This window comes from Perognathus longimembris, chromosome 1, assembly GCF_023159225.1.
Source record: "Perognathus longimembris pacificus isolate PPM17 chromosome 1, ASM2315922v1, whole genome shotgun sequence".
NCBI lineage: Eukaryota > Metazoa > Chordata > Mammalia > Rodentia > Heteromyidae > Perognathus > Perognathus longimembris.
Window position 1 is genome coordinate 66,098,474 of NC_063161.1, and position 27,302 is coordinate 66,125,775.

The following is a 27,302-nucleotide window of genomic DNA, read 5'->3' on the forward strand; positions in this document are numbered from 1 at the left end:
GGACCATGGGATGGAGGGAGAACTCAGACACAGCTGGGCTGATGGGAGCCCTCTCCAGGGCACCCTGGGAGGCCCTGTCTTCAAGTGGTCTCAGCATTTCAGTGATTGAGTAAACCTCTCATTTATTCATTCATTCTTTTATTTATTTTTGGTGCTGGTCCTGGGGTTTGAACTCAGGGCCTGGACACTGTCCCTTAGCTTTTCATTCAAGGCTGGTGTTCTACCACTTGAGCCACAGCTCCACTACTGCTTTTTTGCTGGTTAGTTCGAGATAAGAGTCTCACAGACTTTCCTGCTCAGGCTGGCTTCAAATCATGATTCTCATATCTCAGCCTCTCAAGTAGCTAGGATTACAGGTGTGGGCTATAGGGCCTCTCACTTTTAGGGCCACAAAATCTTTAAAACTGTAAAAGATTCACAGAAACAGTCAAGATAAACACTGTTGTGAGAGTTTTACATTTAAAAATCACTCTGGACTAGGGAAGAGGAAGTTTTGAATTGTTGCTGCAATCACAATATCAAACATCAAAGCCCACTTCTTAGGACTTCAACAAGATCTAGGATCTGACCTCAATGAAAGTGAGAAGGAAAATCAGGGCCATGTTGAACTAGGGGGAATTTAGAAAGTAAAGAGCTGTATCTCAGTGGCTCACATCATTGCTTCTTCTTCCTTCTCCCCCGATTCCTCCTCTTTTTCTTCCTTCTTCTTTCTTCTTGGTGCTGGCACTGGGCTTGAACTCAGGACCTCAAGCTCTTGCATTGTGTGTTGCTCAATGCTGGCAGCTCTACCACTTGCGCCACATTCCTACATCTGGCTCTTTTCTTGGTAACTGGAGATAAAAGGCTCATGGACTTTTCTGCCCATTGCTGGCTTTGCACTGTGAACCTGAGATCTCAGCCTCCTGAGCAGCTCAGATTGCAGGCATGAGCCACTGGTGCCTGGTGCTCGCCCATTTCTTTTCTTTTTTTTTTTTTTTTTCAAATTTTTATTATCAAACTGATGTACAGAGAGGTTACAGTTTCATACGTTAGGCATTGGATACATTTCTTGTACTGTTTGTTAGCTTGTCCCTCATACCCCCTCCCTCCTCCCCCTTTCCCTCCCCCCGCCCCGGAGGTGTTCAGTTCACTTATACCAAACAGTTTTGCAAGTATTGCTTTTGTAGTTGTTTGTCTTTTTTTACCCTGTGTCTGTCAAATTTGGTATTCCCTTTCAATTTCCTACTTCCAATACCAGTATACATGGTTTCCAATATACTCAGATAAGATTACAGAGATAGTGTAGGTACAACCACAGGAAGGTGATACAAGAACATCATCAATAATAGAAGCTACAGATACACATGGGACGTTGAAAGTAGTTACAACTGTGATATAACAATTGTCTCCATAACATGGAGTTCATTTCACTTAGCATCATCTTATGTGTTCATAAGGGTATAGCTATTGGGCCTTGTGATGCACTGCTATGACTTGCCTAAACCTGTACTAATTATTCCCAATAAGGGAGACCATAGAGTCCATGTTTCTTTGGGTCTGGCTCACTTCACTTAGTATAATTTTTTCCAAGTCCTTCCATTTCCTTACAACTGGGACAATGTCATTTTTTCTGATAGAGGCATAAAATTCCATTGTGTATATGTACCACATTTTCCTGATCCATTTGTCTACTGAGGGGCATCTGGGTTGGTTCCAGATTCTAGCTATGACAAATTGTGCTGCGATGAACATTGTTGTGCTGGTGGCATTACTGTGATTTTGTTTGTGGGCTTTTGGATAGATACCCAACAGTGGGGCTGCTGGGTCATAGGGGAGTTCTATATTGAGCCTTCTGAGGAATCTCCATACTGCTTGCCAGAGTGGCTGAACCAGTTTACATTCCCACCAACAATGAAGTAGGGTTCCCTTTTGGCCACATCCCCTCCAACAATTGTTATTGTTAGTTTTCTTGATATATGACATTCTTACTGGGGTGAGATGGAATCTCAATGTTGTTTTGATTTGCATTTCTTTTATGGCCAGTGATGTAGAGCATTTTTTCATATGTCTCTTGGCCATTCTCAATTCCTCATCAGAGAAGTCTCTTTGTAAGTCTTTAGCCCACTTGATGAGGGGGCTATTGGTTCTTTGCAGTTTTGTTTTGGAAGAAGGTAATTTTTTTAGTTCTGCATATATTTTAGAGATGAGGCCTTTGTCTGTTGAATGTCCGGTAAAGATCTTCTCCCAGTCTGTGGGCTTTCTGTTTATCTTGCTCGCCCATTTCTTAAGGAACACACAGTGAGCGGAATCCTGATTTGGGCCTAAGAGCCACAGTGTCACAGGAACACAAGTTATGTTGGGAATATGGTTTTGTTCAGGATCACAGCAGCCTGGCAACCAAGCCAAATGGGCTTGGCTCAGGCGGGTGATATCATTTCTCCCTTCCCAAGAGTGATGGTACTGACTCAGAATGCACAGGATGCAAAGTTTTAAAGCGGGAAATGAATAAAGAAGTGAACCCCCTCTGAGACAAGAGGCCCTTGTATGCAACATGTCTTTTCTCCATCAATTTAAACAACCATTTTCTCCGGCCAGAGCTCCTGCGCCAAAGGCAGATTAGATGAAAATCACAGCGTGCATAAACCAACACTCTACACTTCTTGGCTTCTGGTTTGTTTGTTTTGCTAAGGAAACTTTTGATTGCATCCTCCCCCATGAACACACAGTACTGTAAGTGGGTTTATCCTCAGGGCCTCCTACTAGCTAAGCTGGGATCTACTGGAGCCACACTTCCACCCACACTTTGGATTGATTAATCTGGAATCTCATAGATTCTTCAGTAATCATTGGAGGAAGTTCTTTCACCTATGTCAAATGTTGCCATTGGGTGGAAATTGACCCTGTGAAGTACAAGTCTCTCTTGCTTTTTAACAATAAAAGTAGGTGTGTGCAGATCTGCATTTGGAAAATTACAAGTGTTTGATACCATTTTTTGGTAGGACCTTCATTTACACCCATTAGTCAGAGAAATTAGCACTTTAAAGCTGTGGCAAGGGTAGGGGGCTGTTTAACCCAGCCACAGGTGAGGGGGGTGTCATTCAGTTATGTCGGTAATTTGTGAAAAGTACCTTTTAATCACCATGGGCAGACGGGGAAACAATTATCCATCAGGTTTGAACCCAGGGCCTGGCTTTCTTGCTCGGCAAGGCTGTCTCTCTACCACTTGGGAGCAACAGCACCATTTCTACGTTTTCTGAGTAGTTTATTGGAGATAAACTACTACTGGCTGGGCTGGCTTTGAACTGCGTTGCTCAGATCTCAGTCTCTGGAGTAGCCAGGAGTACAAGTATGAGCCACCAGTGCCCTGCTCACTTCCAGATTTTTTGTGGGGTTGTTAATTGGAGACAAGACTTTCCTGGCTTCAAACTGTGATCCTCAAATCTCAGCCTCTTGAATAACAAGGATTACAGTGAACCACCAGCATGCGGCATCCATCATATTTTTATCATTGTACATTTCAGAAGCAGAAAAATGAGGCTTTTCCAATGTATTGCAACACATTTTAATTATAGAAGCTATTTGAATATGGAGTGCACTGACAAGTGACAGGACCAAATCTACCTTCATAGTAGTTCCAAAAATTCAGTTATTCAAGCAAATCCCACTTGTATCATTGTTCAACTTTTAGGAGATAGGATTATTAAACTGGTCACTTACAAGCAGAGTAATATCTCTGCAGTTGTGTGTGTGTGTGTGTGTGTGTGTGTGTGTGTGAAGTCCAGTCTTTAGGAAATATTACCTAAATTTTTGAAAGTTTCACTAGCTGAGAAAATGATGTTCATTCCTTGAGGCTCCTCCTTCTCATTAATTTTTAGAATATATACTATATGGTGGAGAATACAGCATATTATTATGGAGAATATCATATCATATATTATGGAGAATGTATCATAATATTCTTCCTGATGTACTGTCCATTCCCAGTGGCAAAAAGAAAGAAAACATCCTCTTATTTCTCTGAAAGCAGTCTGTGCCCCCACTCTGGATGCTGCAGGCCTTGAGCAGGGGCCAGGGGTAGAAAACCAGACATGTAGCGTCTCACAGGAACAAAGCTGCCTGGGAAAATGTCACAATTCTTCTCTGCCTGTTTCTTCCATTTCATCAAAGCTAAATCCACTCCTCATTTGGCTTGTGTATGGAAATCCATCTTGGTTCCTAATAAAATACTTACAGAGGGAATAAAAATGAGCCAAGAGCTGGTGGCTCACCTCTGTAATCCTAGCAACTGAAGAAGCTGAGATCTGAGGATCATGTTTTGAAGTCTCAAGCAGAAAAGTCCATGAAATTTATCTCTTAATTGACCAGCAAAACACCAGAAGTGGAGGTGTGGCAGCCTTGAGTGAAAAAAGCCAAGTCCAAAAAGAAATGTACTCTTTACCTGACCTATGCAACTGTAACCCCTTTGCACATCACTTTTATAGTAACACTAAAGAAATTAAAAATGAAAAGAAAAAAGCCAAGTAAGAGCTAGAGGGGCCTGAGTACCAGCATATGCTCTCTCCCCGCCTCCCCCCCCACCCCAAATGATTATTCCTGCCTCATTTTAGGAACTTAGTGTTGGCCCCAGTCAAATACTTGGTCATCAGTCTGGCACACTGGGGGCAGTGATAGATCCTTTAAGAGGTGGGGCCTCACAGGAGGAAGTGAGGTCACTGGGTGAGTGCACACGGAGGAGCTGTCCAAGGCTGCCCTGGCTCCCTCTTGTCCCTTGCTACTTCCTGGTGGCCATGGGGTGAGCAGCTCTGCTCCACCACTGCATGCATGCTGTCATAATGCACTGAATGCTGTGGACCAAGCCACCAGGGGTTTAAACCTCAGACGTCAAGCAAATGAACAGTGGTGCGATGCAACTGAGAATTTTTGAAATAATGCCAAGGAGGCTGGCATGAATAATCACTTCCCAATGAATCACAATTGAATAGCAAATGCCAATACTGCATTACAAGCTGATGGGGCCAATATGGCCATTTAAAGTTGCCCCCTTGGGCTGGGAATGTGGCTTTGCAGTAGAGTGCTTGCCTAGCATGCATGAAGCCCTGGGTTCGATTCCTCAGCACCACATAAACAAAAAAAGCCAGAAGTGGACCTGTGGCTCAAGAGGTAGAGGGGCAGCCTTGAGCAAATAGAAACTAGGGACAGTGCCCAGGCCCCGAGTCTAAGCCCCAGGACTGGCAAAATACTACTACTACTACTACTACTACTACTAATAATAATAATAATAATAAAAGTAAAGTTGTTCTGTTGGTTCTTTCCTTTTATAAATATTAGTGGCCTCTGGCAATTGGAGCCAGATGGGATTCAAAAGTGAGAGCAAGCCTCAGATGACATTCTCCCACAAGTGACATCACATACTGCCATTATAACAGACACACGCAGGTCTATCATAAACTTCAAGTTCCTGTTTTGTTCCCCAGCAATTAATTCATCACGAATTTTCTAAGGAAGACCTACTATGAGGCAGAACTGCTTCGTTTCCACCCAGCAAAATCACTAGTAAGGAAGGTAAAGATACAATTTGGTAGCTGGATGCTGATGGCATACGCTGGTAATCCTTGCTACTCAAGAGGCTAGGATATGACGATTGTGGTTTGAAGCCAGCCAGAGCAGAAACATGTTCAATTAACAACCAAAAAAGCTGGTGCAGCTCAGGTGGTAGAGCTCCAGCCTTGAGCAGAAAAAGCCAAGTGAGAGCTCAAGTCCCTGAGTTCAAGCCCCAAGATTAGCATGCACAGGAGCAACACACCCACACCCACGCAAAAGAGGAGGAAATGAGTTCAGGAAGAAATAAGAGACAATAAGGTGGGTGTGCACCAGGCCAAGCATGGAGAACGTTCTAGGCATTATCAAGATTTTGACTTCCTCTGAGATAAACAAAAAGTTCCTAGAAAACATTAAATCCAAGAGGGGCATTTCTGATATTTTGAGATAAGCATTCTAACAAGTAGGTTGAGAAGAGATAGGACTAACCACACAGAGCAGGGCCAGCCAGACTAGTCACAATAATAATGGGAAAAGAATCCAGGTGTAAGGGGATGCTAGGTTGTACTCAGTGGCCTCAGAGAAGGTGGTAGAAAGTGTTCAGTGTCAAAGATATAATCTCATATAGAGTTAGGCAGGATATTCCCACAGACTATATCTGAGTTTTGAAAAAGAACATGCACATAAAAGGAGAGAATCTGAAGGTTTGGCTCAGGTAAACAGTAAAAATCTGAAAGTGGAAAGCACAGTTGAGAAAACCAGACTCACTAGAGAAGTTGGGAGTTAAATTTCAGAAAGCTAATTGGAGACCTCCAGGTGTAGTCAATGGGTGTGGCACCTACTCGGCAGGGGGGAGGTGGCACATGTGCCACCCCCATTATTCTTCTTCATTAGCAATGAGAAAGATGCTCTGAAGAACTTACTGTCAAGACTGCTGTGCAGTAACATGAAGGCTCATCTTACAAGCCTGCTTTCTTCTAATACTCTGGGCAGCCTCTTCAGCAAGCACAAAAGTGAAGAGCTGTCCTTCAACATGCAACCCAGAAAGCTTTCTGTCTACTTCTATGTGGCTTGTTAGTGCTATTTTCATCTCTAAGGGTGCTAATTACATATTCCATGGTCTTCTTGGAACAAAATGGAAACAAAATGTGGTTCTTTAAATAAAACTTAATGTCCTAATGGAAATACAAAGCACAGAATGACTTGGGGAATAAGAAAAAATACCTTTTGACCTTTTTAAGTATAAAAACCATTAGAAGCAATGGATAGCTATGTGGTCAGAGATAGCCCTTCTAAAAAATGAATCATTTAAGTAAGAGAAATAATTACCAATCAAAAAGTGGCACTTTCTGTAGACCGTACTAACTCTTGCTGAGAATCACAATGCATTCAAATCAAGAAAAAGAAGGCAAGGCTGGGAATATGGCCTAGAGGTAGAGTGCTTGCCTCGCATACATGAAGCCCTGGGTTGGATTCCTCAGCACCACATATATAGAAAAAGCCAGAAGTAGTGCTATGGCTCAAGTGGTAGAGTGCTAGCCTTAAACAAAAAGAAGACAGTTCAAGCCCCAGGACTGCCCCCACCCCAAAAGAGAAGGCAAGCTGTTAATTAGGTCTGAAAACTCCTTTTGAGATTATACAACTATCTCATTCTTCCATTAATAAACTCAGAGCTTCTTCCAACACAGCCATACACATCAGAGGAGTAGTTACGTCTTATTAAACAGTGTGACTTGTGAAAATGTAATTGCTCTGTGAAAGCAAATAATAGAGGCTTATTTAATGATGCTGAGGAATTCCTGCAAAATTCCAGATCAAAAACTACACAGAATGTTCCAGTTGCAAGTCAACCATGCATACACTAACACCAGGGAGAAGGATTTGTACAACTTTCAGCGATGGCACAAGAATAACTTCACAAGTGGCATATTAATCACAAGCAGAAAAGGAAAGCCTCAGGAAGCCTTGAATCAAGGAGCTCTAGTTTACAAAGCACCGAGGAAAGGCTGCCTCTCTAATGCCTGTCCTTTTCCAGCGTCTCCACTGAGGGCAAGGGAGAAGAGGCAACAGAGCAAAGGGCTTTAAGGACAATGAGGTTCTGAGTGATAAGGAGAGCCGAGGGGGTAGCTCAATGGCAGGATGCAGTCTGACTTCCATGTATGAAATTCTGGGTTCATTTCCCACCATCTCCTCAGGTTAATTCCTCTTTTAAATCTACTTTTATGTTTTTAAATATGTCTAAAAAGACACCCATAATGAGGGGAAGTTTGGCCGTCCCAGTTAGACAGTTAGGGATAGAAGACAGAGGCCAGTGCTCACTGGCTACAAATGGAGGCAGATAGCAAGATGCATGCTCCCTTTGCAGCCATGGCCACATGCATGCTTCTCCTCTAATCAGGAGCCCCTTCCACACTTGTGAGCAGAGACGGGAACCCAATCATAAAGAAACTTTCGGGCTCACAGTCCCAGGCGAGGGAACCAATCATTAGACTCCTACAGTCCATGTCTATTCTTCCAGCAATCAGACCCAGGCAAGTACTCTATGTCTAGCAGTCCCTGAAAGACTGTGCACACATGGTTCTGAGAGTCCTCTGTGCACAAGGCGTCTATTTCACTCTTTCTCTTGCTCTCAAATAAATCTATGTTTGCTTTAAACACACCTGCCTTTAAATTCCCAAATCAGTGGATAATACAACCCTAAACCCTAGATGGTATCAATACTTCTCACATTTGCAGGCTTGTTCATTTACACATCCATCACTACTGTTTGCTACTGCTGGTTCTCCCTCAAGGAACTAGCAGTAGTTCTCGTTATGTTGTGTCCCTCTAGTACCTTTGAATATCTTAGCTTTCCACACTTAGGCATGGGCAATAAACACGTGGAAGATTGTTACTGGGAAGCACTCCTGTCTCCTGGCACAGAGGAGGCTGGGAGAAAGAATGATGGTGACGGTGGTGAGTTTTCATCAACAGTAATGTCACACAGAGTTTCTGATGACATAGGCTGGGCCTTGTAAAATATAGACTTTATAAAGGTAATAATGAGATTTCTTCTTTCTTGCTTGACTTCTTTCTTTTCTTTTTGTGCCAGTATTAGGGCTTGAACTCAGGGCCCATATTCTTGCTTACTGTTTTTTGCTCAAGTCCGATATTCTACTACTTGAGCCACAGCTCTACTTCCAGCTTTTTGCTGGAACTGGAGATTAGAGTCTCACAGAATTGACTGCCTGGGCTGGCTTTGAACCATGAGCATCAGATCTCAGCATCTTGAGGAACTAGGATTTCAGGAGTAAGCCATCAGCATCCTGCTCAGATTTTTATGATTGCCACTTCTACAATATGAAGGGAGGAGACCTTACAGTACTCCTGTAGTGAAGCTGTGACAATCTCACCATGGCAGTGATGACAATGACTACGAAGACAGCTGTCAGGAATTCAGATTATGTTTCGAGGCTTGCCCTGGTTTGACCTCCCACATGGTACAGGAAGGCCAGGTGAGGCCAGCGCCAACAACCTGGCGGCCACAAAATTCAGCCCCCAGCAGGTCACAGCCAGTCACTCCACTCCACACCTCCCCGCATCTCAGCCTCAGGACTCCTAACCTGGAACCTGGGACAGCTCTACGCACGCATGCATGTGCGCACACACACACAGCCTCAGTACGAAGGAAGGTTGCTTTCCCTCGATGTGAGTGGTCATGAATCACAAAACACAAGGTCCAATGCAACTTATATCACACAAGGCCACACAATGACATAAAAAAGTATGAAGCCAGGTGCCAGTGGCTCATGTCCTAGCTACTCAGGAGGTTGTGATTTGAGGATCACAGTTCAAAGCCAGCCTAGGTAGGAGAGTATGTGAGACTCTTATATCTAGTCACCAGAAAACAGGAAGTAGTGCTATGACACAAAGTGGTAGAGTGCTAGCCTTGAGCACAAAAGCTCAGGGACAGTGCCCAGGCCCTGAGTTCAAGCCCCACGACCAACCAAAAAAAAGAAAAGTGAAAAAGTATGCCCATGACTCACACCTATAATCCTAGATACTCAGGAAGCTAAGATGGAAGGATCCCATTTGAAGACAACCTGAAAAGACTGGTTAATCTCCAATTAACCACCAAAAAGCCAGAAGTGAAGTGTGGTTCAAGTGTTAGAGCACTAACTAGCCTTGAGGAAAAAAATCTCCGGATAGTGCTCAGTCCCTTAGCTCAAGCCTCATGACTAGCACACATGTGCATGCACACACACGCGCGTACACACACACTCACGTGTGAAGAACCAGTGGCAATGGGTGAACCCAGCCTCTCTATTTCCCAATACTGAATTTTCACACTGTCACCAGAAAAATGACAAAGACAATTTGAGGTTTAACAGTGTAGCCTAAAGACCAATACTGACTACAGTTACTGAGTCAGTGAACTGTGACCCAAGTAGAATGGAGTCTGCACAAAACAGATGATGCCAGTGAAGGGCACTGACTAGTGGTTAATCAAGGTTGAGAGGTGCTGATCTCTCACAACGGCTTATTTGTATGTAGCGCTGGTTGTCAATGGACACGGGAGTCATGGCAGGTCATGACCAGGGCCTCTTCTATCAGTGGGAACAAAGGTAACCTGAGGGTGGGAGTGTATCGGCTGGGGAAGGCAAATGCATTCCACAAGTCTAAGGAGGATTTCCATGAACTGAGTTTAGAATACTACTTTCAGAGAGTGAGAACTAAAAAGAGAAATGCTAGCCAAAAGAAACAGCATCCGAGCTGGACAAGAGCCACCCACTATTCAATGCAACCTTCATCCCCATGCTCCATTTGGTATGAAAACACGATGCTTGTTTTACCAGGTTTCATAATGGCTATTCTGGAAGTTCAGTGATTGATGGGCTACAATAATACTGTAACCTGAGCTAAACACAAAATAATTTCCAGATGCATGAAATTATGTTCAGTTCAACATTCAGGTTATAGATACTCATAGGAAGACACAAAGGCTAAAGGTCTCTGTGCATCTGATCATATAAAATAATATTTATTAAAATGAACTCCAGAAAATGGAAAAGTTTTTTTCTTTGTTGTTTGTTTTCTTTTTGTCTCATTTGTTCATTTATCTCTCTTTGGAAGGTTAAGGGGACACACAGAAATGGAGGGACAAAGGGTGAGCAAATGCAGCAATGGTGCTCACTGGACACTGTTGGAAATGAACTCTACAACTTGTGAGTGGGGATGGGAGGGAAAAACTGGGAGAGAGCAAGGGAAGGGGTGACACTGTCCACAAAGAAATGTACTCTTTACCTGATTTATGAAACTGTAATCTCTCTGTACTTCATCTTTATAATAACAATAAAAAATTAAATTAAAAATTGTTAGAATGGTATTGCAATTCTACCCTAGGAGTAGGCTAATTTGTTAAAGGGAAATAGTTGTCCCAGATGCCCAGGCCACAAAGATTCAAATATGTACCATTTTATTCTTTAAGAAGAAGAAGATAAAAAGCAACCAGCAGCTGAGAGCTGGTAATTGACACTTGTAATCTGAACTACTCAGGAGGCTGAGATCTGAGGATCATAGTGTGAAACCAGCCCCAGCAGAAAAATCCAGGAGACTCTCTATACCAATGAGTGAGCAAAAAGCCAGAAGTAGAAATATAACTCAAGTGGAAGAGCTCCAACCTTGAGAAAAAAGCCAAGCAAGAACTCAAGGCCCTGAGTTCAAGCCCCAGTCTGTCCCTCCCCCCCCCCCTCTCTCTCTCTCTCACACACACACACACACATTTGCCAAATCCAAACATTATCCTATTGTAGTATTTTAACTCTCATATGTGGCTAATATGTGGTTCCATTTGGGGAACAAGGTTAGCCTGTTAATATATACATAATCCCTTTGTTTTTTTGTTTTGTTTTGAGCTGTTCCTAGAGTTTGAACTCAGGGCCTGGGTGATGTCCCTGAGCTTTCCTCGAAGCTAGTGCCTACCACTTGAGCCATGGCTCCAGATTTTTTGGTGTTTAAGTAGAGATAAGAGTCTCATGGACTTTCCTGCCAGGGCTGGCTTCAAACCTCAATTCTTAGATCTCAACCTCTTGAATAGCCAGGGTTACAGGTGGGAGTCTACTGCACTCAGCCAAATAATCCCTTTCTAAGAGTGACTATTATTCCATCTCCCATTGAGATGTGAGGAAAATTTCCTTAAACAGCTTTGGCTTGTATTGAAGTGCCAGACTTTGAAGTCAGGCCCCATTTTACCACGTGAACCCCATTTTACCACGTGAACCTCATTTTAGAATCGAACCCTGAGCCAATCAGATTTGTACCTGTGTCCTAATCTTGCTTGCTTGAACACCTGATTGTTGTAACCTTGTTCTTTGCCTTTATAAGCCCTGTGTAATCACAGCTCGAGGCTCCCTCCTAACCTCCGCTGTGTCGGTGGGTAGGAAGAGGCCCAAGTTGCAGCTCGCTTAAATAAAGCCTTGCCTTGCTTTTGCATTTCGGAATGTCTGAGTCTCAGTGGTCTTCTTGGTGGTGGTCTTGCGACTTGGCACAACATTTGGGGGCTCGTCTGGGATGGCCCCAGAGACCTCCGAGACCCCAGATTCCGAAGGTAAGAAAATAGGGCAGTTCATTCTGTGTGTCTGTGTCTGTGTGATTTGTAGTTTTGTTTTCTGTTTTGACCAGCCGCCTGAATCTGAACCTGAAGGTAGTGAAGGACCAGCCAGAGTGGAATGCTCGTATGGGCAGTCCTGGAGGACTTGAGGGACACCTCAAGCCCTCCACAGGGGGCTCAGGCTTCCCACTACCACCCTGAACCTGAAGGACTGCACCGGGAGGCCCTTCTAACGGGTGCCCGTCCAGTCCACTCTATTTTCGGGGTTGTCTGGTCCGCTCCTACACAGGAACGGGAGAGAGAGAGCCTCAAGACTGTGTGGTGTGCCCCCTCACAGGGGAAGGAGAGACTCAGTGAGACTGTGTGGTCTGCCCCCTCACAGGGGCAGGAGAGACACAGTGAGACTGTGTGGTCTGTCCCCTCACAGGGGCAGGAGAGACACAGTGAGACTGTGTGGTGTGCCCCCTCACAGGGGCAGGAGAGACACAGTCGAACCTGTAAGCCGCGGCTCCCTAAGTCTGTCAGTAAGTGTTGTCTGGTCTTTGTGCCTGTGATTATTTTTGTGTGTTTCTTTCTTGCGCTGTGCCTGACTGACAATCGGATGATGGGGAACATTCCTTCCACTCCCCTGAACTTGACTTTAGCTCACTGGAAAGATGTACAGGTGACAGCCCACAATCAGTCAATCAGAATGTCGGCAAAAAAGAACTCTAGGGGGACCTCCACCCAGCCTTCTTAAGCAGAAAACTGTTTGGTGTGCTAAAATGTTTTACTAAGACTAAAAATGTTTTACTAAAACTATCAAGCCCTGGAAAATGAGGCTGGAGAATACTAAAATCATTTGTTAAATGTTTTTGTCTTAAAATGTATGGCCGATGCTAATTCTGTGCGCTTTAAGATCTTTTGAAAATGTATGTGTGTGTGCATGTGTGAGTGTGAACATGTTCAAGACTGCAGTATGATGCAAAACTAAGTTTGTTTAAAGTCAAAGGGTCATCAAGTTTGGGCATTACCAAATGCTTTAAAGGATTTCTCAGGGTTCTTTAATTAAAATTTAAAAAAAATCAGCTAAGTGTCAGAAATTTGGATTTTAAAGGGATATATATATATACTAAACTAATGGGAATAGAAGTAAACTCTCATTAACTCTATGTATGTAGGAAGAAATGGCAAAATGGGCCAATGTTTCTCACTAATATATTGGAAAGCTGAATGGATAAGTATTTCTAATTGTAATTCTTGCATTAAGGAAAAATTCAAAGGTCTTCATGCCATGCAGTAACTGGGACTGAAGAAAAAAAAAAAAGAGGCTCTTTTGAAACAAGCAGCCCGTAGGCAAAGGGCGGCACCTCGTTTCAGAATGCCTGTGAGCTTCAGTTTTTCCAATGCAGATAAAAGCTAAAATGTTGTTAGTGTTAAAAAGGCTTTGGAAATCAGGAATACATTTCTAGATAAGAAATTTGGAAGTAAAATTGTCCTAAATAATTATTGCAAAGTGAGAAAAGGAGAATTATGGCTACCAAAATGTTTAATTGCCATTCCAGCTTCTTTGTAGGTTTTTTGTAACCATTTCCAGCAGGCCCACAGAGAAGCACAGGTGATTCCTACAAGTTTGTCGAGATGTAATACTGGCCCTTAATAAGTTCCAGGTAAGAGAGCATGCTTAAAAACTACTTCTGTGTGGACCACCTTGTTGCTTATAATTGGAGTAAAGTGGCCCCTTGTAAGACTCACTGATCTGAAATCTGCGGTTCGAAGCCAGCCTGGGCAGAGAAAGGTCCCTGTGAGAGACTTGTCTCTAATCAGCTAGCAGAGTGCTGGTAACGGAGTGGTATGGAGCTCAAAAGTGGTACAGTGCTAGTCTTGAGCTGGAGAGCTGGGGGACAGTGCTCAGGCCCTGAGTCCAAGTCCAGTGGAAAGTCACTCCTTCTGGGACAAAAGTGATGGAGCATCCAGAGGCAGTAAGCCACTGCTTGGATGACAGGGATGGTGTCAGATCCTAGAGTCACTCCTGTTTGGCCTTTCAAAAGTTAATCAAAGCCTGGAAGTCCTAGAAGAATAGTTCGTAAGCATGCCTTTCCAATGCCCATGTCTGTCTACTGGGCAGGAACTTGCCAGTCATCTGTGATAGTGGGTAGTAAGGGGAAGTTTGTCAAATGAGAGGATAGATTAAAATCTCACCCCCCCGCATTTACTCAAAGCTCTGACTGGCAGTGAGAATTTTAAGCTGATACATCTGTTTAAAGCTTGTAGACCTGAGATTGTGTCCTTATTGAGATGTGTTAAAGGCCTGCAAAGGTAACTTTTTAGGTCATCAGAGATCAGTTCCCCAGCCAATCAGGAAAATGCTTTTACAAACTGGAATGTTAAAAGGCACAAATTTGTAAACCTGAAGTCACCCATCTGGGCTTCATATTAAAAGAGAGCAAGCGTTGGCTGTCAGATGCACGTAGACTGTGCTGAAAATCCCTTTGCCTAAATCAGCCAGACAAGTCAGACTTCCTGGGAACAGACTTTAGTAGACCCTGGGCCACGAGCTTTGCCTCCTGTGCCCCAGTATTCCCAAGAAGGCTTGGAGTGGATAAAGAAAATTCCCATGGCCCACAAAACCCCTGGACAGAGAAGGAAACAATGACTGGTGGAAAACTTGTGAAGGGAAACTTATCCTGCCAAAAGGGCTGGGTAAGGGGATCCTTAAGAGAATCCACTGAGTTTCTCACATGGGAACCCAAAAAATGCAGGACTTGCTCTGACACTCCAAGGTGAAAATTAGACAAGGAGATCAACTTATTGAAGATATTGTTAAAAATTGCAAGGCCTGTCAGCTTGCCAATGCCCCCAATCAACAGATTACTAAAGGAGCTCGCCTCTGTGGGAATAGGCCAGGTGTGTATTGGGAAGTAGATTTCACAGAAATTACAAATATTTGCTAGTTTTTGTAGACACCTTTTCAGGATGGGTGGACCTAAAAGAGACCTTAACTAAATTGGCCTTAGAGACTGGCGCAGACTGGGTGTCACTCCTTCCTTTTGCTCTGCTTAGAGTAATCAATTCTCCCTATCAGCTTTGCTTTACTCCTTTTGAAATAATGTACGGGTACCCCCCGCCCATTATCCCTAGCCTTCAGACTGAATTGCTTGCTGATTTGGATAATGCTGAATTTTTGTGTAAATTCGATTATTTGCAGCTCATGCACAAGAATGTGACCCCAACTTAAGGCATTATATGATTCTGCTTCTGTCCCTACCCCCCATTTATTCAGACCAGGGGACTGAAATCCTTAGAACCACGGTGGAAGGAACCCTAGACGGCATCGCCACTTGGGTTCATTGCTCCCACGCCAGGCCAGCTGACCCCTTTGCCCTGTATGACGACTACTGTGGTGGATCATGGGAGGTCTCCAAGCACCACCCAACTCACCCGCTTCGCCTTCACCTCAAGAAAAGAAAGTTAGACTGAATATTGTTATAATTTTCTTTTTGCATTCTTTCCTTACTACCCTGGCTAGTGTTGATGTTATTTTGGCAGCTCACTCCAAAGTGAGGTGACCCCCTTATTTTAGGTAGTTTTGGGCTTGCTCAGGAATACGGGTATAGCCACCCGACCCTTAGAGCAAAGCTGAGAAGTTTATGTGTTATTTTGTTGCTTACATTTGGATACTAAACACTATACAGCTAATGGTAAGTCTGTATAGCTGAAAGTTAATTTTCAGTTTGCAGTAATCCTGCAGTCCCTTGGTAAAGTAGACTAAGGTTATAGGTTCCTGGCTAGGTAAGGTCAACGCCCCTGAGTGAGCCTGAAGAAGTTACAGAAGATGGATGATCTTCACCCATCAGCCCCCCTTTAAAACCGAGGGACCAGAGTTGTTTCTGGGAAGATGAGGCAGGATAAACTAGAGGCAAGCAAAACAGAGGTACAGAGACTATACTTGTAAGAAATGGTGACAGGCCCTTTGGTTACTACATTGGGCCCTACTGGCCCATGCCTTACCTCTATATCATCCCCTAGACATGCAAGCCATTGAAATGGACAGAATGGAGCCATGATTGGCTCCCAAGGTACCAAAAAGAAAAAGGCGGGAATGAAGTGCCAGACTTTGAAGTCAGGCCCCATTTTACCACGTGAACCCCATTTTAGAATCGAACCCTGAGCCAATCAGATTTGTACCTGTGTCCTAATCTTGCTTGCTTGCACACCTGATTCTTGTAACCTTGTTCTTTGCCTTTATAAGCCCTGTGTAATCACAGCTCGAGGCTCCCTCCTAACCTCGGCTGTGTCAGTGGGTAGGAAGAGGCCCGAGTTGCAGCTCGCTTAAATAAAGCCTTGCCTTGCTTTTGCATTTCGGAATGTCTGAGTCTCGGTGGTCTTCTTGGTGGTGGTCTTGCGACTTGGCACAACAGTATCTGGCCTGGGCATCAGCTATCTTGAGCTTTGGAGGAGTGAGGTGTTGGGGTGGGGAACATGGGCAATGACATCTGAGAGATGCCTCTGCCCCATCCCCACTCCATTCCCCTACTCACTAAGTTGTCACTGGCTGTACAACTTCTCTACATGAACACAAGGACTGGCTCATTTACAGGACTGGCTTGTTTCCAGGGCTCAGAGCTGCAGCCTGTGATTTATGTTGCTCTGAGCCCTGGAAACAAGTCAGACCTGGAGAATGGATAAGATAAACTGGGACAAAACTGTATATTCCATTAAAAATGAACCAAAGGCCCAAACTTAAGAGTGAGAGAGGGGTAGAGCTGAGATCCTAATATACAATCCTAAAAGACACCCACAGCATCGTGAGACCATTGTTACCAATATCACATTATTTCTAAGCCCTGTCTGTGGGGCACGGGCTGGCCCCGCCTGTGTGTCCCCACCCCAGGGTCACGTGGGGGCAATTATGCAGAACCAGAAAGGCGGTTCTAGCTGGTCCTGCCTCCCAGCCTTGGGACCACATGTGGCCAAGATGGCGCCTGGAGGTGAAACCGGAGGCGGTCCTGTGGGCTCACATAGAATTAGGCCGCCTCTTAGGATTGGTCCCTCGGCTCTCCACCCTTGACAGACAGCTCAGGCTGCCCCCTCATAGCTCCTAGCTAGGTGCCAGCACACCCCTCCCCCTCCTGCTGTTTTAAGGCCAAAGCTCCTCCCAATAAAGCGAGACCCTGCGTGACACTCTCCCAGGCTGTCTGATTGTCCTCAGCGAGAGTGGGGCTGGGTGCGGGCAGTCCATGGACTCTTCATCTTTTCTTGGCCCGCCTAGGTCAAGGCATGCTTCCCTGCCTCTCCCACTGGCCAGGAGAGCGCTGGGGGTGAAGGACCCCGACACTGTCTACTTTCTTGTGTTTTCCTTTTACAAGTATACCCCAAGATTATTTAATAGGTATAAAAGTATCTTAAATGTTGGGCACTGGTAGCTCACTTCATAATCCTAACTATGCAGAAGGCTGAGATCAGAGGGTCACAGTTTGAAGCCAACCCACACTGGCTTCAAACTCTTATCTCCAATTAAAGACTGAAAAGACATGGGAAAGTGACAAGTTGTAATAACAAACCCAATGGTACTAACTTCCCAAAACAACCAAGTCAGACTGACAATCTTCCTGGTATATGTCACTTTTTACTAAAAGTCCAAGCTGACATCAAATCTGGAAGACTCACAAAGAAACCTCCTGTACACATTCAGCCTACAGTTCCCCTGCTCACTTCTCATTGATAAGACAAACAGCCATCAGAACTCAAATATCCTTTACCTCTACAATGTACAGATTCCCATAAAATACCCTCATCACAAAAGATGAGAACAAATTTGTTCACTTTAAAATTCATTAGATGGGTGCTGGTGGCTCAAGCCTGTCTGTAATCCTAGCTACTCAGGAGGTTGACATCTGAGAATGGTGGTTCAAAACCAACCCAGGCAGGAAAGTCCATGAGACTCTTATGTCCAATACACTACTGAGAAAAAAGCCAGAAATGGTGTGATAGCTTAAGTGGTAGAGCGCTAGCCTTGAACACAAAAAGGCTCAAGAACAGTGGCCAGGCGCACGCGCGCGCGCGCACACACACACACACACACACACACACACACACACACACAAAATCACTGTAAAAAAGAACTCATCCTAGTTGTGGGATGGTGGCTCATACCTATTTAGGAGCCCAGGATCCAGAGGATTGTGGTTTAAAGCCAGGTTATGAAGAAAAAGTTCATTAGGTTCCATCTTTAAAATAACTACCAAAAAGCTGGGCTGGAAGTCTACATCAAGTGGCAGAGCGCCAGCCAAACAGGCAAGTGAAGTAGAGTGGGTCCCCCCCTCCAAGGGAGGGGATTCCTGGTTCCCCCAAGAGTTCACCACACAGTCTCCAGCTACAAGATGACAAAAAGACAGATTTATTGGGGAAGTAAAAAGTGAACAAAAAGTGAACCAACCGGCCTTGGTCGCAGCCCAGACTCAGGAGCCGAAACTGCTGACTACATGTGCAGCCCAGACTCGGGAGCTGGAACAGCGTGTACATGTGGCCTTCCAGCCTGGTTATAAGGCAAACATCACAGACAAACCTGTCACACACAGGTGACCAATGAGGATACAACACTTACAGAGCATGCTGGGCCACACGCAGGTGGCCAATAGAGTTACAGTCTGTCTCATAGTATCTATTTGAACCAACCTATCATTCTAGTTAGAATTGGCGCATGGATTTGGCGGGGCTCACATGATGCAGGTGGATACGCCTACCCATGGGAGGGCACAGGTTCCCTTGAAGCTCCCAGGCCTCAGGTGGTCAATTTACATAACTTATCATAATAAAGGGGAGCTTCCCTGGATAGGGTGGGGGAGAGCTTAGTGGAGATGGAGTTGGCTCCTGCTCTTATCAGAGCTGGAGTCAACCTGAAGTCCCTCCACAGTTAATGATGGCACTGGCCAGATCTGACCTCCCTATTACACAAGCCTAGCAAGGCCCTGAGTTCAAACCCTACTGCAGAAAAAAAAAAAAAGATAGAAAAAGAAAAAGGAAGAATAAAAGGAAAACCAAGTCTGTATAGGGTTGAGTCATTAGGACAATTTCCATTTTCTGTGAAGGGCTGACCAGTTGGAGGTTTGGTTTTGGCGATGTCTGGCTTGGCCTGGGTCCCGGGGGTCCCTCCTAGACCTTCACAGCTTCCTGATCAGTCACAGGTGATCTGACACAAGCCCTCACTCAAGCTAGAAGCTTCCAAATGCTGCGACCCAATCCACGCATGAGTCAAAGACTCCATTCAAGCCTGCAGCATCCGTCTCCTCAGGTTTTAACTTGGCTGGGCCTGCAGGGGGCTCCTCATGGACGCACTGTTAAGCCATCAGCCACAGATGCGTGGAGAGGACTTCACTCTGGCCGCCATCACATGCTCATCTGCAGGGTCTCCCAATGTAATTCTATTTGCTCTGCAGCGCCTCCAAACTAAACCAGGTCCTCCCACCCAACACATTTGGGAAGTTTACCACCAGGTCTGGCCCCTCAGGCTGAGTCGGAAAGTTGGGGCATCCAAGAAAGGTGTGAGATGAGTCACTCTTGGAATGCCCCCCACTTTGGTTGTCACCTTAGCTCTTGTGGTTGTCTGCATCTGGGTGGGGTCTGTAAAGGGAAGGTGATTGGTTCTGACTCCCAAGTGCCTGTTTTATAGTGCATAAGGATTACTTGCATCTAGTGCATCTGATTAAAAAACAACCTGGGAATGATCATTCCACGTGTCTGCAAAATGGCTTGAATTATAAAATCCAGACCTAGCCATCAAACCCTAATTAGCTTAAACATCCGCAATGGAGGATACTCAAGCACTCTTCCTAGAAAATAAAAGATAGACTGACTTAAAGCACAAGGCTCTTGGGTTTCTTGACTCAAGTGCTGATGGCAACCTTTCCCTTTGAGGACCCTCTACTACTCTGCCACCCAGCCCTTGTCTCAGATCAATTCTTTGGTGGAGACTCCAGACCAGAACCAGAACCAGACCAGATGCCAGGCCACCAGCGACAAGGTCCTACACCTTTACCTGGTACAGCAGCTGCTTACATGAGGAAAGGCTTTCCAGTTCTTTGCTACCTTGGGTCATTTTTGAAATGCATTCAATACTTTGTCCAGTTTTATATTTTGGGGGTAGAGGGCAGGGGGAGGAAATCACCCAGTAACCTCAATTAGTTATAAGTGGAAGTAGAGTACTGACTATAACTTAAATACTTATAACTATACTACTTACCAGTATGTTATATATGCATTAAATCAAACAAACAACATTTAAAAAATTAGCCAGCTGGGTGTCTGTAGCTCATGTGTGTAATTCCTAGCTACTCAGGAGGCTGAGATCTGAGGGTCATGTCTCAAAACCAGCTAAGGCAGGAAAGTCCATAAGGCTCTTATCTCCAATTAACTAGTAAATAGCTGGAAGTGGAGTTGTGGCTCAGTTGATAGAACACCAGCCTTGGGTGAAAAAGCTAACGGATGCCGAGTGACAGTGGCTTACACTCGTAAACCTAGCTACTCGGGAGGCTGACAGATGAGGACCATGGTCTGAAGCCAGACTACGCAAAAAAGTTCTTGAGTTCTAGCCTTGAGTACAAAGAGGCTCAGGGACAGGACTCAGGCCCTACTTCGAGCCCTAGGACTGGCAAAATACACACATACACACACACAAAATAAAGCTAAGGGACAGCTCCTTGGCCCTGAGTTCAAACCCTAATACCAACACACACACACACACACACACACACACACACAACCAGTGCAAGAAGAAAACCTTGAGGGCTGGGAATATGGCCTAGTGGTAAAGTGCACATCTTGTATGCATGAAGCCCTGGGTTCGATTCCTCAGCACCACATATATAGAAAAATCCGGAAGTGGTGCTGTGGCTCAAGTGGTAGAGCGCTAGCCTTGAGCAAAAAGAAGCCAGGGACAGTGCTCAGGCCCTGAGTTCAACCCCCAGGACTGGCAAAAAAACAAAACCAAACAAGAAGAAAACCTTGAGATTCAGTTTCTGCAGTGGGGGAAAACACAGACAGATGAATCATATAATAGAAGTAGGCAATTAAGTTCTTAACAGTCTAAATTACCTATTAGAAACTTAAATACAAAAATGTTTTATAAGCCAGGGACATTCAACTTAAATGCAGACCTCCCAGGTAAGAAATGATTATTACTGAGCACAGACTCTCTTACTTCAATGGTACGAGTGAACTTGGGGACAGTTACCTTGAATGCTGCGAGGCAGTGCAGGCTCAGGGAGGTCACCACAGCCAGGAGGAGAACCGTGGCCATATTCCTCGGGTCCCACAGCGTCTCCACCAGAGGGATGCTGCCTACCTGCCAGTCGTAGCACAGGGTCACAGGTGCCAGCAGAAGCCACACATTGAAGGCCAAGAGGTAGGAATAGGTAAGGAATCTATACAGAAAAAGAAGCATATAGAAACACAACTCAAGACCCACATTTCATCTCTGTCGGGGTTATCATACCGGGAAGATCAGAAAAGATCTTGTCCCCCACGAGGGGCTCAGACATTTATCCATTCCCACGGATCATCTGTATCTGATAACTTCTAGTCACTCACTTAGGTGCTGGCCTTACCAATGGGGAACAAGCAAAGACACAGTTTCCAGAACATACATTTAAAAGCTACCATGCAAATGAGGGAGCATTAGCTGCTCCGGCTGGGTAGGTAACGACAGAAAAAAAAGCATGTGAGCTTAATGCCAGCATGCAAAAGAACTATGCATCTCCTCTGGCCTCTGGTTCCCATCAGGGCATGTGCCTCCAATGAGCTGAGTGAATGGATGTCCCACACCTCCTCTGCTTCCCAGCTCTGGAGCCAATCAAAAGAAAACTTCCTGTTTGTTCTGGAGGCACGGAACCAGGAGACCTATGACAGTTCTAGCCCTTAATCAACCAATTAAATAAAAAAATAAGCCCCCAGTGGGGGACCATGCATCTGGCTCATGGGCTACTATCTCTGGGACCCCTTTCTTCAAAGTGTCTGTTCCACTGGGTTTTATTCCCCCTCAAATCAACTTGTTCTGTCCGCTGTAAATATTTCTTTGCCATTTAATTCTTTAGTGGGCAAAGGACACAAACCTGACCTTAGACAGTATCAAAAATAAATGCATTGGGCTGGGAATGTGGCTTAGTGGTAGAGTGCTCCCCTTGCATGCATGAAGCCCTGGGTTCGATTCCTCAGCACCACATAAACAGAAAAAGTTGGAAGTGGCACTATGGCTCAAGTGGTAGAGTGCTAGCCTTGAGCAAAAAGAAGCCAGGGATAGTGCTCAGGCCCTGAGTCCAAGCCCCAGGACTGGCAAAAAATAAAATAAAACAAAAATAAATGCATTACAACCTAAGATAAATACCAGAAAGAAAATGTTTCCTGAAAGCTATGTCAGAAATGCTACTAATATCGATATGATTCTTTTGGTAAGAGATGTTTGAACTCTCCCTTCTTAGTAGTGTTCAGAAGCCCAATCAATTTGAAAACATTTTGTCATTTGTAGAACAGACTGATCTGAAGTGATTTTTTAAAAAGTTATTTGGGGTGAGGAGATAAAAATCCCTTAGTCACAAGAGTGTGAAACCCCGAGTTCATGACTTAGTACTGGCACAAAAAATCTTATTATTTTTATTTATCTTTGCTGGGTGTTGGTGGCTCATGCCTGTAATTCTAGTTACTCAGGAGGCTGAGATCTGAGGACCACAGTTCAAAGCCAGCCCAAGCACGAAAGTCCCTGAGACTTTTAGCTTCAATTAAACAGCTAAAAATTGGAAGCAGAGCTTTGGCTCAAGTGGTAAGTGCTAGCCTTGAGCAAAAAAGCTTATGGACAAAGTACAGGCCCTAAGTTTAAGCCCCAGGACACATTCCCCCCCCCCCATAATAATAATGAAGAAATAGATCGTTATGTTTATTAAATTCTACACCCAATGCAGTTACTTTTTATATTTAGAAGTATGCTTACTGTGACTTTTAAAAACAGATTGTAACTCAAATAGGTTTTAAAAACTAAAGTTAAAAAAAAATCACAGAACTAAAAGCAAGTTCCCTTGTTTATAAATACTACAAAAGTTAAAACTACTAATTTACCAAGATTCTGTTTGTCCATGTATGTGGACACACATGTGCAAGTACAGTGTCCTGGGGCTTGAACTCAGGACCTGGGAGCTGTCCCTTAGCTCTTATGCTCAAGGCTGGTACTTGAGCCACAGCCACAGCTCCACTTCAGGGCTTTTGTTGGTAAATGGGAAGTAAGAGTCTAATGGAATTTCCTGCCTGAGCTGGCTTCCAACAGTGATTCTCTATCTCAGCCGCCTGAATAGCTAGGATTACAGCATGAGCCACCAATGCCCATATTCATGGTTCCCTTGGGGTACACGTGCTATGTCTAGAAGTGCAGAGATATTCCCTATCTTCAAGCTCACATGGATTCAGGCCATGTTGCTAATAAGTTCTTTAAGTATTCTCTGAAATACTAACATAGCATTTCAAGTTTCTTGCAGATATAAGCACAAAGAGGCCATTTGGAATCACTCCAAATGCTAATGATATTTTAGGGAGGGCTGTTTGAGCTAGATGTAATCACTAGCTAAAGTATTTCTTTTTAACTTGTTAGCTATGGATTACATTCAGGCCAATCACCTTGTTCATATCTTCTAAAATATCAGAAACTAAATCAACTGTACAATATCTTGACCCTGTTGATTCTCCCTCCATTCCCTTCCCTCCCAACTCTGTCTCTGTCTGTCTCTCAGCAAGAGCAAACACAAAAGGAATTATTTTTTTTACCAATTTTCTGCTATAAATTTCACTAACAGGAGGAAAACCACTACAGTATCCTGCTAACCAAATCAACTTGGACACTTTCATCAGGCACTTTGCTCGATAAATTAGGAAAGGCATGAGGTTTCATGACAGAAACCCATAGCAGGGAAGCTAGGACTATGGGGATGGTGCATCCCATTCCTGGTCAGACCATGTGATTGAAATCAACACCAAACATGGCAGTGCTTTTCATGCAAAAACATTCATCAATTTTGTTCCTGTCTTTGCATAAACTTTTTGGCTAAGAAATAACAAAAGCATAGGCCAGGTTTGGATGGCTTGTACCTGTCATCCTAGCTACTCAGGAGGCTGAGATATGAGAATCATTGTTGAAAGCTGTCCAGGATGGAAAAATTAATGAAACTCTTATCCCCAATTTTTTTTTTTTTTTTTTTGCCAGTCCTGGGCCTTGGACTCAGGGCCTGAGCACTGTCCCTGGCTTCTTCCCGCTCAAGGCTAGCACTCTGCCACTTGAGCCACAGCGCCCCTTCTGGCCGTTTTCTGTATATGTGGTGCTGGGGAATCGAACCTAGGGCCTTGTGTATCCGAGGCAGGCACTCTTGCCACTAGGCTATATCCCCAGCCCCTCTTATCCCCAATTAACCACCAAAAAGCCAGAAGCAGAGCAGGGGCTCAAGTAACAGAGCACTACCCTTGAGCAAAAAGGCCAGACACAGGAGAGAAGCCCCAATACCAGCACAGACCAAAAGCAAAAAAGCCCCATGAGCCTAACATATAAAACCCATGAGCCTAACCTATTTCCTCATCCTACACAGAGAAAATCATGCACTACAAACAGAAACAAGCTCCTACTTGTCACCGAAGGGCGGCCACGGTCTCACCAACCAGAGCAACATAGTACTGTGCAGGCAGAGTGTTCACCACGACTGTATCATGTTCTCCTGGGTATAACCTTCTCCAGAACAGCCAAAGAAAACCATTTTCTGCATCACCCACCTCAACAGATGGGCACAACACTGTTGAAGCACTGTGTGAATTTTTCTAGGTGCTGAAGTGTAATAAGATTCAGTGCTTCCTCTCTACAAGGGCATCTGCAGGGCTCTGCCACTCAGAACGCTGCAAACACTCCATGGGTGGGGAGCATATGATAAACATCAAATCTCAAGTCATCCGCAGGGCTTTGCTGCTCAGAATGCTGTGTACATTACACGGGTGGGAAGCATATGATAAACATCAAATCTCAATGGACCTTCAGAAAGAGCAGAATAAGATGGCTCAAGAATTTTTACATAGCTTGTATTTTGGTACCAGAAGTAGGGCTTGAACTCAAGGCCTCGACACTGTCCCTTAGCTTTCTTGTTCAATGCTGGTGCTCTACCACTTGAGCCACAGCTTCACTTCCAGCTTTTTGCTGGTTAATTAAAGATGAATCTCACAGATTTGCATAGCTAGGATTATAAATGTGTGCCACTGGCACCTGGACAGAGAATTTAAATAGGAAAAAAGATGGAAACAATGAAGAAAAAAGGTTTTAACTGTATATGTAAATGTTGCTTTCTATGATTTGACAGGACAGTATCAAAAGGTATAAAATTTTTAAAAATCATAGCTGAGTATAGTGGTTCACTCCTGTAATCCTAGCAACTCAGGAGGTGGGGACTGGAAGGACTAGATGGATGGTGGTTCATGGTATGAGTAAGAACTGTACAATAAGATGTGCCCCTCATATAAACACATCATTATGAAGCTATGCTGAGCTTGGTTTTCTTCATTTGTGTTAAACTGCAATTCTTATTACAGTTCAAATAAAAAATTCCTGTTACCATGGGTAAGCTAAAAAGTAAGCCTGAAATGTCAGTGTCTGTGACCTTTGAAATGTGTCATTAATAATTATCTTATTAAGAGAGTTCCATCAGGTTTAAAAAAAAAAAGTGATTCATCTAGTTACAAAGGGCACCTACTAAATTCAGTCTCACCGTGGTCTTTCTCCATAAAGCACTAAAAGACATTTTTATTCCAAAATAACTGATGTCCACCTCCACTCACACATAGTTCTGAATCTGTCCAGAACCTTGGCTATCCGTGGAAAAATCCTGCTGGCCTATTAATGAACCTCTTTCTATCCCATTTTTTCCAATCCTGTTAGCTTGATGTAAATGACTCACACTTGTAATCCTAGCTACTTCAGGAGGCTGAGATCTGAGAATCATGATTCCCAGCCATCCAGGGCAGACAAATCCAAGAAACTTTTATCTCCAACTAACAACAAAAATCTAGAGGGGAGGTATGTGCCAGCTTTGAGTGAAAAAGTCAAGCAAAAGTGAGAGGTCCTCAATTTAAGGCATGTACTAGTGCATGTGCCCACGCAAGCACACATACACATACACACACACACACACATGCACACACACACACCTGAAATATCCTGTTAACATGTACATCACTTTGAAGTTTGTAATACTTTTGAATATAGAGATTTCCTGTCATCTACAAAACCTCTGTAGAGTGAGCATTGCCTCCTTTGTGCCTAAGGAGCCAACCATGATTTCTTCCTGTCCTAAAGCAAGCAGACATGTCCAGCCTGTGCACACAGGAGAGGGGTCTTAAATACAGTTGTACCAAGGGCTTGCTAGGAGCATTTTATTACTAATGTGGAGACCTAAAAGGTAACATCATGGTTACATCTTTTTATCTTTTTCTGTGCCAGTCCTGGGGCTTGAATTCAGGGCCTGGACACTGTCCCTGAGCTTTTGTGCTCAAGGCTGGCACTCTACCACTTGAGCTGCAGCTCTGCTTTCAGCTTTTTGGTGGTTAATTGGAGATAAGAATCTCACAGGCTTTCCTGCCTGGGCCTCAGCCTCCTACATAGTTGGGAGTACTGGCACCGGTCACATGGTCACATCTTAAGGTTGCCTGGGACGTTGACCACACCCCCCTTTCCCCCCAACCAGCACAGCCCATGTAATCCCAAGTGATCATGAAGTTAAAGCAAGGCTGACATAAACTCTGAGAATCAGGAAAGAATGCCTCTAGCAGCACACCCAGTACATAACTGCACTGCTGGAAATGTTTTCCAGAACATTCCACAGCAAGAAACAGAAGGCTGAAATCAAAGCCTGAACCTGATATTTTGCTCATTCTGCAAAGCAATTTTTGTTTGATGTTTCCATGCTAACAGAAATGAAAGAGCTACTTCTTCAGATCTTAACAACTTCTCTTAGATTTGATATAGCAATGGAAAGACAATGTGGATATTTAAACATAGTATTTTTCAAGAAGTAAAATATCAATTATCTGAATCCTCAAAAGTTCATTTTTCAGAATTCAAAACCTAAAACTGACTGGTGGCAAACGTCTGTAACCCTACCTACTCACGAGGCTGAGATATGAGGGTCATGATTTGAAGCCAGCCAGG

The 27,302-nt window shown here is 44.2% G+C and overlaps 1 protein-coding gene across 2 annotated transcripts in view; it reads right to left on the minus strand.

Annotated features, from left to right (window-relative positions):
- The window catches only part of Tmtc1 (transmembrane O-mannosyltransferase targeting cadherins 1), a 148,384-nt gene that overhangs the window by 39,997 nt on the left and 81,085 nt on the right, over positions 1-27,302 (minus strand). For both annotated transcript variants that reach the window (XM_048366913.1, XM_048366906.1), the window contains exon 8: positions 21,318-21,507. In XM_048366913.1, coding sequence (XP_048222870.1) covers positions 21,318-21,507 — 190 coding nt within the window. The remainder of the gene's footprint in view (positions 1-21,317; positions 21,508-27,302) is intronic.